Raw genomic sequence first — 14,921 nt, 5'->3', positions numbered from 1 at the left:
TGTCACTTGTAGTTCGAATAGGGGGTTAAGAGAGAAGATAGTACTTATTCTTAGAACGCTAAATATATTTCAAAAGCTGCTTATCACTATCTCTTATTGATTTTGCTCTATTTGTAGATCAATATTGAAACCAGAAGTTTAAGTAGATCTATTACTTCGAGTTTCAGTAGAGTTATGTAGAGTTAATTAGCTTCAGTAGTTAACTAGAATTTAGAATTGAATTTAGCGTCCCCTTCAGCAGCGATGCTATATAATACGTTGACCCACACTGCTTAACGTGAGTTCCGAAAAACTTGAGCTCCTATCGGGAATCGAACCCGGGTCTCAGTAAAAAGTTAAGTATAGAGATGAAATACATCCTTGGGACACTTAATCGATTACAGAAAACTGCTTCTAGGTATCTATTACCGCTTTTGCTTTTTAAGATTCATATTGAAACCGGAAATGGTTGATTTTCTACCACTTCCTGTTCGAATTTCACCTTAATCGACAAACCCAGTTCCTTTATATCCTGGTCAAAATTGATGGTGATGCATCAAGTAGTTCTTGATTTTTTTTTTTTTTTTGTCTCCAAGACGGACAGACGCACGGACAGACAGGGTAAATATGTAAAGGGGTTTCGGTAAACTAAATTCGTTAATAAAATAAAATAGCAAAAGAGATACTCCTCCATTCTGGATAAGCCAGTAAGTATGAGTCATGAGCCCTTTGGATGTAAGGCTTCACGCCACTAGCGGATCCAGAAGGATCGTTTGGAGGGGGCAGTTCGCTTCCTGGAAGATAAGCGTAACTTGAAGGTGACTAAAATTTTAGTTAGCAAGTATGGGACGCATACCAATCCGGGACTGGATGGGGGTGTAAACCTGATTCCCAGATTCCATTTTGGGACCCGAATTTGTGTGTGTGTTTTTTTTTAAAATGAAAGTATCTTCTTTCTTACGGCTTAATGAATCCGTAGATTCACTGCCGTAATAACAAAAGAACGCAAGTGCATCCTCCCTTGCGCTGTACCAATGAAGTAATTACTTTCATAATTTGCTTCCATAAGATTATTTTTTATATTCTTCTTCTCAGTCTACTTAAAGATCCATCTAAAACTCTATAAAACTCTTTCTTGCACTTCGTAAATATTCCTTTACAAAAATGACACACACACACACACACAGAGAGAGAGAGAGAGAGAGAGAGAGAGAGAGAGAATGTTGAAGTAGCACATCACAAGGCAGGGGCTTACGCAGGGGATGGATCCAGGGAGTCCGGATCCCTTCCACAAAATCTCGATTTTTCTGTAAAGTTCGTCTAATTTTGGTGGCGATTTTACAAATTTGAATATAATTTATTCTCATTTTAAATTTGGACTTCCTCCAGAAATATTCCAACGTACGTGCCTATCACGAGGTATAAAACATGTATAACTTACTAAGTTTACTTCATTCATGAGTTCCTGGTGTTACGGCCTTGAAAGGACTAACTAACGCCAATAGAACTGGTAAAAAGTGCCCTCGCTTGGAAAAAATTTTGACTTTTTTTAAATCGCTTAATCCAATGCATCTACTTTTAAGCAAATCCGTTCATGGGGTCACTAGTCAAATAACATCAAAACTGAAATTTTTGAACTTCCATTTATGCCAATGGTAAAAGTTTGGATGGTTGAAAACGTTTCGAATTGCTCTTTTTTATACTAATTTGAGAACACTGAGGCCAATGGAAGGATGTTTTAACACATTGGTGTATGAAGCAACGAGAAAAATGACATCAATGGATAGATATGCATGCTCCATTCTTGTGACTCCATGAACGGATATGCGTTAAAATAGTTCAATTGGATTCAGGGTCCTCAAATTAGTATGAAAATAGCAATTAGAAATTTATTCAAAAGTAGGCACTTTCTACTAGTGGCAATATTGTTTGTTCTCTGGGCGCATTCCAGCGATTCGGATTCCAGTGGTTCAGATGTACGTTTCATATAGCATCGGTGCTAAAAGGAACAAGCTTTCTTCATAGTCTGTTGATAGTGATATTTGGGAGGGGTGTCATGGTGAGTTGTGGTATAAGCCTGTAAAGCGCTTACTTCTTTCGATTTGATTCGAGTCCATGATTTTAGCCAAAGTGTGATAAACAATGCATGTATTTCGAAATAATTGAAAGCCACACATACACCCTGCTTTCATGTGCCTCCCCAAATTGCATGAATTTCTCATTACGGGATTTTTCACATGTTTATATTGCCTCTTCCAGTCTCGGTCGCTTCACCAAAAATGATAACAGAGTCACGTTCTTCAGTTTCTTACTCATCTTCAACACAAACACACACACTAACAGAACCACCGTAAATTAATATATAACAGGTTGAATTTGAAATATGCTAAAATTACAGTCACGTAAAAAATATTTTATCGCTGTCAATGTAACAGAGTAGGGTCACATGGTTAAAAGTTATCTTGTCATCTGTTATCTGCCATTAAGCCCCTCTCATTTCTCCTCTGTGTAGATAAATATAGCTTTCCTTTGTTGCACTAAAGTGATCGCAGGAAAACATTAAGTTTGACCTAAATCTATCGATTTCACTATCCAATAGAATGCAAGGGTATATTCCGATCGTCGACTCCTATCCATTATATTTTTTCATTGTCCTCTCTGAGAGGGACATAATTTTTTAACTATAGAGTCGTGCGAAGAACATTTCCTGGTGGGCAAAATGTTGGATTTTCGATGCGTTTCGTTTTGTGAAACTCAATATTTCACTACGACTTCAATTTTTCAACATTGTTGAGGTTTTCTTAAATGTGTGTTCGGATTGCGGCTCCATAAATCGTACCAAAATCTTCTGCTGTATCAAAGGTGAGGAAAACTTTTGTATGATCGGTATAGAACCCAGGATTCACGAGATGTTCGAAGTTACTGATAAACCTTGGCATTATGTATCCATAGAATTGTTCATTTCTCAAGAAAAAACTTTCAACTGTATTCAATTGATGTATTTAAAGATGAATGTATCAGGAATTCAATTGCTGGTACGTTCAGGAATTTTCACTTAAACAGAAGAGAGCGAGAAGACAAATATAGGACACTGTTACAAAAGTGTATGCAAAGGGTATTTTGGTTTGTTGCTTGAGCGGTAACGACATGGCGGCTAAAGGAGACGTTCACTTACTGATTATAGTAGAATCCGAACCATTTTTGTTCTAATGTACTCCAACCGGGAATCTAACCGGGACCATGAGCACTGTATAGGGTATTTTGTCCAAATTCACAGCTTTTGCAGTGGTATAATTGAGTATATAAAGAAAAAAACCAATAGACCGGACTAAGAACAGGAGGTTAGAAATTGGCTCTATTAAGTAATTTGTTAAATGTAGCTTTTAGAAACATAGTATAATTATAGTTATTCCTATAACAACAATAAAATTATATTATACTAGCCTTCGCCTAGGGTGAGGCTTCGCCTCCAGACCCCCAATTTGCTTGGAATACGGGCTCACTCAATATAGCAAATGCTCATACGTGTTACTATGGTTCAATATTTAGCGTTCTTCCTTCTGTATCTTTTATACAGAATTGAATTGAGCTAAAACTCTGTCACAAAATGTAAACACCTCATAAGGCATTTTAGTGAACCACCCCCAGCTCTTTTCCTACATTTCTCTTTATTCAGGTAAAGGTAATTGAAGTTTCGGGACCAGAATTTCATTTTCATATCCTTTTCCTAGGGCACAATTTTAAAATATACGTCTTTAATTCAAAGAGTGAGCCGTCTTACCCTCCTTCCTACAGCTGTTCGTCCAACAAATGAATCATATATTCGCTCGTTTGGGGCTTACGGTGTCTGCCTAAGGAACTAGGGACAAAAGTATTCATAATTAAAATATGTCTGTATTAAGTATTATTAATACCACACATTTTGATTAAACTCTCCTAGGTTTCTAGGACAAATTGGATCGGTCGTGAAAAGGCAATATTTATATTTGCCAATGATAAATGCTGAAAATATATATATATATAAAAAAAAGAAAGACCTTTGGGGGGCGGTCGCCCCCTCCGTGGATCCGCCAGTGCTTCACGCTTACTCAACTCCAGCATAAAGGGATTGATATAGTTAGCACAATTTTCCCGCCGCCTTTATCTGCAGCCTTCACTAAATACTCATTTTATAAAAAGGATGGATTAACCTTATAGCCGCATTAAAATGAGGGTAGGACGAGAAAGTCAACCCACAGAAAATAGAACACAAGTCACCCTGTTGGTGGGTAGCATTATCAACTATCCCACCATGCCTATTACGAGCTCTAATACTACTATCTAATGTATTAGTAAATCGGTCTTCTTTACTATTATTCGATGTCTACGCCATTGGCAGGAATATTTCTTCGTTTGTTCTTCACGTTTCAAATTCCCAAATTATCAGTTCCTTGATCCAATCTTAGCGTATATTTAACTGTGTTTTTTTTTTCGTTTTAACAGTATTTTCCTATATTGCTCTGATATTGAAAAAATATATTACATGTGATGCTAAGTTAATTATAAAAAAAAAAAGTATGTGTGTATAATTTTTCTTTCCAGAAAATTGACTATTTGTATGGATGCCCGTTACTTAAAAAGCTATATCTGTATTCTAATAAAATCACTGACATGGCTGGGCTTGATGAAAACAAACAACTGGAAGAACTTTGGTTATGTGGAAATAAAATCTCAGAATTAAAGGTAAGAGTTTAAAAAAAAAAAAAAAAAAACAAACTAAAATGAAGACCCAGAAGCAGATCCAGGACGGACTTCTGGGGGGGGGGGTTGTTGTAATACTGCTACTTACAGCTATATTAAGAGCTCCAAACACTAGCATGGGTTTTATTTATATTTAAAATAAGAAAGTTTTCTCTTCTGGGGAGAATCGCCCCGATCGCCCCCCTTAGATCCGCCCCTGCAAAGAACGTATCAAAACTTCATTATTGTCCTAACTTGTTTCCCGTGAAAAAAATATATGTATTTGTGTGGTGTAAGCTCTAAGTTCAGGGGAAAATTTCAGATTAAGATAAGATTTTGGTTAAAAGATTAGTATGAAAGTATAAATATTTAAAATGTTCTGGGTTATTATTATTATTATTATTATTATTATTATTATTATTATTATTATTATTATTATTATTATTATTATACAGTATTTCCAAACTATGCTGTGCATAATATCGGAAGTGTTCTAGAACGACTCCAGAAGTAGTCACAGGTCTCAGAGCGAAAACGGTAAGAGACAGCGTAAAGCAGTTTATAGATAGATAGATAGATAGATAGATGGATAGATAGATAGATAGATAGATAGATAGATAGATAGATAGATAGATAGATAGATAGATAGATAGATAGATAGATAGATAGATAGATAGATAGATAGATAGATGCAGTATCCGAAGAAAAAGTTCCATCTTCTTTCATAGTCGTCTATTTCAGAGGTCTCGAACCTTGTTTACTTAAAACTCTCCATCGAATCTTGCTTGAAGTACACCTTTGGATCAAAGGTGTCATTTGGAGAGAGCAGGAGAGGGCAATTGGCCCCTGAGTTTGAGAACTACACATATTTTAGTTAATCTCACAGTAATAAAAAATCGTGAAATTCCTATATGAGTAGATAATCTTGTCCTCCCCTGCCCTGTAATAAGATCTGAAGTGACGCTCTTGCTTCAGATAGACATCTATTTAGGATCTTACTTTAATAGTTGCCTCAGTTTTTCATGACTTCTTTGTTGCAGAAGAACGTAAGCACAGTTAATCTTTTATTATTGTATATTTGTGTAATTATAATATGGATTATAATATTTGTGTGAATACATTGTTTTTTTTTTAACCTGGTGTTTATTTTTAACATGTACGAGGAGCAGTCAGAAAGTTCCCGAAATTCCGTTGTAACTATTTATTACCGCGATATAGGCACACATTCACTTAATCGCCTACAAAATAGGCTATTTGTGAACAAACGCACTTGTTCCACATTGCTAGAAACAACGCTGAAAGTCCTATTTTGGTATGTTCGAAGTTCAGCCGTAGCATTGGTTTGGATGTCTTCTACGTTGGCAAAACGGTTACCTTTGAGACCCTTTTCGATCTTGGGGAAGAGCTAGAAGTTCGCTGATTCCGCTAGTGCTATATATTTATCCTGGTTTTCAAAATATGTGTTGATTTAAGTTCAGTTTCACTGAATTTGTTTTATTATTGTTACCATTTTAGTTATTTCGCTTCTTATATACGTTCTATTTTGTCATTTATTATTTTAAGTTTATCCCCATCTCTGTATTACTTTTTGTAGATCTTTCTGTTTTATTGTCATTTCATTGAGCTTGTCATTCATATATATTGGGAGGCCATTTATTAAGAGAATGTTTCGGCCATTGACCCTTTCTTGACAGGTATAATAGCCTCGAGGTACTGATGTCCTCATCTCTTTTCCTCCCTTAAGCCACATTGTCACGTTAGAAGAACTTGTAGCTGTGTCATTTTTTAAAAAAAATCTTGAAACCCTACCATATTTCACCATGTACACATAGTCTTGAAAGGGTCATAAAACATTTTTTTTTTTTCGTCTTGCAAGGAGTTGAACTATGAGCAACTTTCTGGGACGTCTTGCTTTCTACCTGCTATCGCCCTCCCGCTGACATAAAAGAAAAACCAGTTTCTCCGCTTCCGAAACAACGGATTCTTTTGGACAGGGAGGGGAAGTGCGCCAAAATACACGTTTTTAATTAGGAGGTTTACTGTTTGTCTACTAGAGTGCAGTGCTGCATATGTGGAGAAATCTTTCTTGCTTTCAAGAAGTTGTAACATGTAAAGAGTAAATAGAAAGATCGGGTTGTAAGTTTTTTTTTTTTTTATGACAGCTACAAGATTCATTTAACGTCGCAGTGAGGCTTTAAGGGCGATATTTCGTCTTGTCGTCAGCCAAATGGGGATTTATGCAAAATTTCAAGGTTCTATATGCAACAACCGAAAAGAGTGAAACGTCTTAGCTGTCAAGCAAGCAAAAATAACAAGCCAAATTTTGTCTCATTCGGTCAGTCTAAAAATAATGTTCCTCTTTTATATCATACGTTATTATATATTAAATTTTTGTTTTTTTCTTTTTTAATTTTGTGTTTTAAGTTTTTCTGGCATTTTGGAGTGAGAAATAACGTTTAAGGCCATACAAGTTAGAGACAAATGTTATTTAGTAATAAGATGAGTATATAAGTATAGTTGACATTCATTTTGCTAATATATAATACTAATAAATTTTTATTAGTAATCATATAAAATTTGTAAATATATGTTAAATTGATTACAACTTTATATCCTTTCAGGATTTGAGTAATTTAGAATGTTTGAAGAAATTCAATATTGCGAAAAATAATATTACATCTATCGGAAATATCCTGAAGGGAAACCAGGCGTTAGAATATCTTAACATGTCAGCAAATCCAATTTATAGGCTGAGGGTAAGCATTTGTCTTTTTTATTTGGTTGAAGATACTTTCTTTTAGTGAGTTATTTAACTTCATTTCTTACCCGTCGTGAGATCTGTAAAGACATGGTTAGAACTTAAAACATTTGAAAATTGTGATTGAAGTGCGTGAATAACTTTTTTTTTTTTTTCGTAACAAACTGAATATATGTTCCGACTATTTAGATCTCTAAGTACGTATTTGCCTCAATATTCGTTGTGAAACTTTTAAATACAGGCAATTTTTCAAACCCCATTAGAAGTTCTCTAATGAATGTGCAGTTGGTACTTTTAACATTTCTATTTATTTTTGTTTTATATTATGTTTCTTCACAACCAAAACGTTCCGTAATGCAGTTTACATTTTAAATAAATGAATAAAGAATTTTATTGTTAATGAATTTGATGTGCCAAACTTCATTATATATTTACACCACCCGTGTCTCCGTCCGGGAGACAAAAAACTCAAGAAGTACTTGATGGGTCACCACAAAATTTGGTCAAGATGTAGGAGTCGAAAGTTCGGAATCGAGTTCGTTCTTGGAACCAATATTCAAACCGGAAGTGGTAGAAATTGATCATTTCTGTTTTTTGCGTTGATCACTATAGAGCAGAAACGGGAATATATAGGGAGAAGTCGTATTCTGCAATCGATTAAGTATTCAAGGAACACATTTCGTCTCCATCCTTAACGCTGTATCTAAAACCGGAAATGGTAGAAATCCACAACTTTCGGTTTTAACATGAATCTACATAAAGCAAAAAGAATAAGGGATGGCGAGAAGAGGTCTCTTGGAATCGATTAGCATTCTAAGAATAAGTATTATCTTCTCTCTTAACTTCGTGTTCAAACCAGCAGTGTAGAAATCAACCACTTCTGGTTTTACCATTGATTGCCATAGAATAAAAACCGTAACAGATAACGAGAAACAGTTTTCTGTATTCAATCAACCATCTCAAGAATATATTGCGTGTCCAATCTAATATCTCTACTAAAATCTAAAGTGTCAAAAATCAACCATTTCCGGTTTTAACTTTGGTGGTCATAGATTAAAAATAGCAATAGATGGCGAGAAGATGTTGTCTGAAATCAATTAAGCGTCTCAGAAATATATTCTTTCTTCAACATAATCTATTAAAGCCGGAAATGGTTGAATGTCTGCCACTTCCGGTTTTAACGTTGACCGCTATAGAGTAAAAATGGTAATAGATAGCGAGAATCGGTTTTCTCCAATCGATAAAGCATTACAAGAATACATTTCAACTCCGACCTTAACTCTGTATTAAAACCGAAAGTAGTAAAAATCCACTTCTGCATAAAGCAAAAAAGATAAGCGATAGCGAAAATCGGTATTTTGGGATCAATTTAGCTTTCTACGAATAAGTATCATCCTCTCTGTCTTAACCCCTATTCAAACCGAAAGTGGACGAAATCAACCGTTTCAGTTTTAACGTTGATCGCTATACCTAGGTAGAATAAGAATCGTAATAGATAACTAGAAGCGGTTTTCTTTAATCAATTAAGTATCCCAACAATATATTCCATCCTTTCACTAATTGTTCTAATAAAACCGGAAGTCGTATAAATTTACTACCCCTTCCGGTTTCAATATTAATTGAGAAAATATCACACTATACAAATCTATCTCCTCGATGTGGTATATGCTACTTATTTAATATATAATTAAAACATACAAATATATATGCTATATATAGTGTCTCAGTTACAAAGGGTTAGCCACTTGCGACTGTAACACGAGGCACAAGAAGATTGACTTGTGTCTCCCTTGAATAATGTCATTCGTAGATCTCGGTCTACAAGGGAGGAAAATGGTTTTACTTGAGCCCAAACTATAAATACCAAGCAATCCCTGACTTATGAAGACTCTAGTATCTATCTATCTATCTATCTATCTATCTATCTATCTATCTATCTATCTATATATATATATATATATATATATATATATATATATATATATAATATTTTTAATTTATTTTGATAGACATATATATATATATATATATATATATATATATATATATATATATATATATATATATATATATATATTTGGTCTAGGAATTAATTCGTGCGGTTGGTACGCACACATTGAAGCTGTAGTACAAACACAAAATACATAAATACCTTAAGAAAAATATTGTCCATCGCTAGCCACCACTTTCGCCCATCTGTCAGGCAATGTACGGATTCCGTGGCGAAAGAAGTCCTCATCCTTGGAAGTGATCCAGTCAGAGACCCATGTTTCGATATCTTCTGAAGAAGTAAACCGCTGTCCAATCAAATCGTTGTTCATGCAATCGAACAAGTAGTAGTCCGAAGGAGCAACGTCTGGTGAATACGACGGGTGGGGTAAAACTTCCCATCCGACATTTTCTAAATAGGTTTTGACCGGTTTTGCGACATGTGAGCGAGCGTTATCATGTTGAACAATAAGTTTATCATGTCTGTTCTCCCATTCTGGTCGTGTTCTGGCCAGAGCTTGCTTCAAACGCATTAATTGTCGTCGATAACGTTCTCCATTCATAGTTTCACCCGGTTGCAGCAGCTCATAGTACACCACACCTTTCATATCCCACCATATGCACAGCATAACCTTTGCACAGTAAATATCTCGTTTTGGTTGTGATGGACCTGCTTCACCTGGTTTCACCCAGGCCTTTTTTCGTTTAGGGTTCTCGTAATGGATCCACTTCTCATCACCCGTAATAATTCGATGCAGAAACCCCTTTCTGCTCTGTCGTTGAAGCAGCAATTCGCAAATGGTTTTTCGTCTTTCAACGTCTCTGTCTTTCAATTCATGTGGAACCCAATGTGACATCTTTTGAATCATTCCCATGGCTTTCAAGCGTTTGGAGACTGTTGTTTGATCAACGCCTAATGCTGCTGCAAGTTGTTCCTGCGTTTGACACGAATCCTGCTCGAGCAATGCTGTCAATTCTTCGTCTTGAAATTTTTTTGGCTGTCCAGCTCGCTCTTGGTTTGCCAAGCCGAAATCACCACTTCTAAACCGTGTAAACCACTTCTGACACGTTCGCTCAGCTAGAGCATGGTCACCATACACTTCCACCAAAATACGATGACTTTCAGTCGCACTTTTCTGCATGTTAAAGTAATGCAGCAGGACACCCCGCAAAAATACTTTATCAGGCACAAATTGCGCCATGTTCACTTAACTACAAACTGGTGTTGTTGACGCTTTAATCCACTGCCCTATACTACGAACGATACGTGATGACAGGGGTTTGCAACACATGTGTGGATACACGGAACTGTGGGACGCTCCGTTCGTTGCGCCATCTCTTGTCCACCCGCACGAATTAATTCCTAGACCAAATATATATATATATATATATATATATATATATATATATATATATATATATATATATATATATATATATACTAAAACCTACATATTTTAGTTTTAAATTAATTTCTTGTACGGTCCTATAAAATTATTAAAGCATTCTCCTCCTCTCTTTATTGTAGGAAATTAAGAAACTAGCTCATACAAATCTGAAACATCTGTGTTTCAGTGATCCTTTGTATGGTTCCTCTCCAGTAAGTAAAGTCTGCAATTATAGATCGTTTACTGTTCACTGTATCAAAAATCTGTCCAGTCTTGATTCTGTTCAAATCACTCGAGAAGAAAGAAATCGAATTCAAGTAAGTGTTTTACCTATTACTTCTATGTTGTAAAAGGAATAGTATACAAGTTTGTGAAATGTATTTATTACTTTTGGTTTAATTCTGTTTATATATATGGTGAACCTGAAAGATATGCACAAACGATTCGTGACATCAAAAGAAGACAAAAAAAGTCCTTTTGCATATTGTTCGCGTCGTGTAAGAGTGACAGGGTTGCCAACTTGGAATCGAAAATCGAATCGTGTGACAATTGGAACGGAACAAAAAGATGTGGACATACTTCGGGAGATGATTCATCACATCAAAAGAAGACAAATGTCCTCTACATGTTGTCGAATTCCGTGTCGTGTACAAGTGACAGGGATGCCAATTTGGAATCGAAACTCGAATACTGACAATTGGAACGTAATAGAAAGATGTAATATATATATATATATATATATATATATATATATATATATATATATATATATATATATATATATATATATATATATATATATATATATATATCATTATACTCTATGTTTGTTTATTAGTTATTACTTTTTACTTAGTTTATCACGGGATACTATAATTTGTGAGAATGTCTAGTCGGAATTTCCCACTGTTAACAGTATAAATTTAACATCTCGTTATACCGGGTGTCCCAAAAGTAATGGTAAAAAATGAGACCACAGATTTCTGGCATCAAAGCAAGCAAAAAAGTTTATATGATATATAGTCCTGAAATGGACACGGGCGAAGCTAGACAGTTCCGAAAGTGGGGAAAAGGAATTTCACACCTGCCTACCGGAATAATGATAGTGGCTAGGAAATGGGTTCAGAAATACATAAAAATCATATCGGCTTTACCTGTTAACCGCATGTTACATAACTGCGCTAGAGATTCTTCATACGTCAAGTAGGAATTCACCGAATATCTGTGTTGTAAGCAACTACAACCACTCCCATTACTCCGTGAGTATACCACATTTAATTGACCCTGAGCAGTGTAAGAATTGCCAGGGGAATGAGAGGGAAATTTCCCTCTGTAGAACTGGATATTTTCCATAAGTTTTGAATTTCCACATGTTAATTTCCTCGGGTGTATACTTCATCCCCCTTGTTAATTCCCATACTGTCCGTGCGGTTAATACAACCATCCTAGGCACGCTTTGCTTTGACCGCCATTTTCCTGCCATCCATGTATCACAACTTCGTACTGTATGTTGTCTATCTTCATTGTACCGTTGCATTACCAGTGACGGAAAGTCATTCCATTAATCCTCAGACGATGTATGGGGAATCCCTTGCACACTTATGTCAAACATTTGGTGTCGTCCTACTTGCGACAGATTTATATGGGACAGGAACTGTTAACTGTCCTATGAGCGACCGATTCTATCTTTTAACCAACCTGTAACTCAGCGATTCGTTCATACTAGATAATGGAAGAAGATTAGGCTCTATCTTCTTTAACTTGTTTCACGCTAGTGTGATTTAGAACCTAACAAAATATGCTATGAAAAATTTACGTTCCTAGAGGTCTCATTTTTTTCAGCCGTTCAAGCGCTAAGGGATTGTATCTAATTGCTATACGACAAGCTTTTATGTATAAGTCAAAACAAGGAGGAAGCGAATTAAGCAATTAGTTTACGTTTCGGTAGCTTACAATAGAGGGGAAGGTAATTTAAAGAGTTCGTTTACCTTTCGGATTGTTTAGAGTGAACTGCATTGTCATTGGTGGGATTGCCAGGGACTAGCTAATCAGATGTAAGGGATCTCAAAAGCTGTCTTTTATTATTGAAATATTTTCCTCATTTTATTTATAGAGTCTTAGGAAGTCCAAAAAGTAGATAGTTGGCGTAACTGTTACGCTTCTAAGTTTTACAAAATAAAATATATTGCTTTGCTTAGTGAATAATTAGATTTGAATTAAATTAAGCACAGAAAGCAAAGCTTTTGAAGAAAGGAGATATTATTGGGGATCAATAATTATTTACATAGGAATATAGAGTCATTCAGAGGAAAACGCACATACGGGTTAAATGCGCAGAACAAAGTTTATCAGTTATCTTGCAACAGTGATCAATATGGGATATACCGCACGTAAGTCTTTGCAAGGCAAGAAGAGTTGCAGAAACGAGCGCTGAATTTTGGAGATAAGTTGAACATAAAATATCACATATGTATACGTATATTAACATGTTATGATATAATATTAAGACGTAGAAACGATTGTATTTGAAAACAATGTGTAACATTAGTGGATAAATGCCAATTTGGAGTAATGATAGAGTAATATAGGTGAAGTGGTGAATACAATTCTATGGCCCATCTGGCTGAGAACAAAGCCTACTGATCAGAATTGCAACATGTACGAAAATTATATGTTAGGGGCAAAATGCTCATATTGTTGTGGGGTTAAAATGCACACATGCGGAAATTACCCCAAGTGAGAGGTACGTACAAAGAATTAAAAATATACATACATTATGTCCCAGGAGGAAGGGGCAATATTTTGGGAAATGGCAATATGGGTGATTCTAAGCAAGAAAGTTTATATGAACATTGGTATTAATCTCAACGGTTTGAGAGCTACAGGTTGTGAACCACTTTTGACTTTATGTGGCGTATTGCTCACTCTGTAATTACCCTACAGGTGGGTCGGAGCGTATATTTGAAAGGTAATGGAATGGTTTTCCAACGGTATGCAGCATGCTGCAGTGGTGTCTTTGGAAGGAAAGCTATTGAGGGAAATATGGAAAAGTTGAAGTTATTTCAAGAAATTGGATAGCAACTGATTCCCAAATATCCCTCAATAACTTCTCTTCCAAAGGCAACATTGGCACATGATGCATACCGATGGATCGCTTCTGTAGAATAAATACAGGGTGATCAATAAACAACATGAATTCAAAATCAGTTCACAACCTATAGCTCTCAAACCGTTGAGATTAGGACCCATGTTCATATGAACATTTTTGCTTAGAATCGCCCATAGTACCATTTTCCGAAGTATTGCCCCTCCCTCCCGGGACACTGTGTATAATGCGTACATTAGCATGTCTGATTCAAGATAATACGTACTGGTACATTTGATTGCTAGTTGGATATTTAAAAGTGGATGAACTTTGAAATATACATCGAATCCTTTATAGACTTAAATATAAATAACAACAAAATAAATATTTTATCACTGTTGTTTATGTTTGATGACAAAGAGCTTCATAAATTCAGTATTTTCCTTCTGTTTCAGTCCAATGGTTGGAGATATCAACGACAAACACAACGATGTTCATGTGGAGAAGCAGCGGCACAGGCAACTATGTCCGCAATAGAAGAAAGTATGAAAATATGTACTGCCAGTAAAAAAAAAATTGGAATTTCGATAAGGACATAGCAACACAGACTAAAAAAGGACCACGATGTCAACCTAAATTAGATCTCCCAATTCCACCTGGTTCTGGAGAAAGGAATTGGTTCAATATATGTTAAAATTGGAATCGGAAGGTTTCCCACTTACAATGGTTGATACTAAGCGACTAGCTTATCACTATGCAACGAAGAAAGACCATTCCAATCCGTTCAGTTCAAGAAAAAGTACTGTTAAATATGACTGGTTATATCGACTACTCCCTCACCAAAGGCCTGGCATATCTTCCGCCCCGCTGCAGCGGCGTTTGGCCCAGGCCTTTGGTGAAGGTATCGTGACTACGAAGACAGTGCAGCGGTGGTTTAACAAGTTTAATGACGGCGACGAAACTCTCGAAGTCACACCATGTGCCGGAAGAATAACACATGCAC

At 35.8% G+C, this 14,921-nt stretch overlaps 1 protein-coding gene across 2 annotated transcripts in view; it reads left to right on the top strand.

Moving 5' to 3' along the window:
* Window positions 1-14,921, top strand: part of LOC145685956 (leucine-rich repeat-containing protein 9-like) — an 82,213-nt gene that overhangs the window by 18,942 nt on the left and 48,350 nt on the right. Inside the window, exons 4-6 of one of the 2 annotated variants that reach the window (XM_081758742.1) lie at window positions 4,561-4,701; window positions 7,320-7,454; window positions 10,974-11,045. In XM_081758742.1, the coding sequence (XP_081614868.1) occupies window positions 4,561-4,701; window positions 7,320-7,454; window positions 10,974-11,045 (348 nt within the window). Of the gene's footprint in view, window positions 1-4,560; window positions 4,702-7,319; window positions 7,455-10,973; window positions 11,151-14,921 lie in introns of both variants that reach the window. The other variant, XM_081758741.1, reaches the window with a different exon arrangement.

This window comes from Thermobia domestica, chromosome 5 (genome assembly GCF_964235325.1).
Source record: "Thermobia domestica chromosome 5, izTheDome1.hap1.1, whole genome shotgun sequence".
Lineage (NCBI taxonomy): Eukaryota > Metazoa > Arthropoda > Insecta > Zygentoma > Lepismatidae > Thermobia > Thermobia domestica.
The sequence above is the reverse complement of the archived record's forward strand: the minus strand, read 5'-3'. Positions and strand labels throughout refer to the sequence as shown.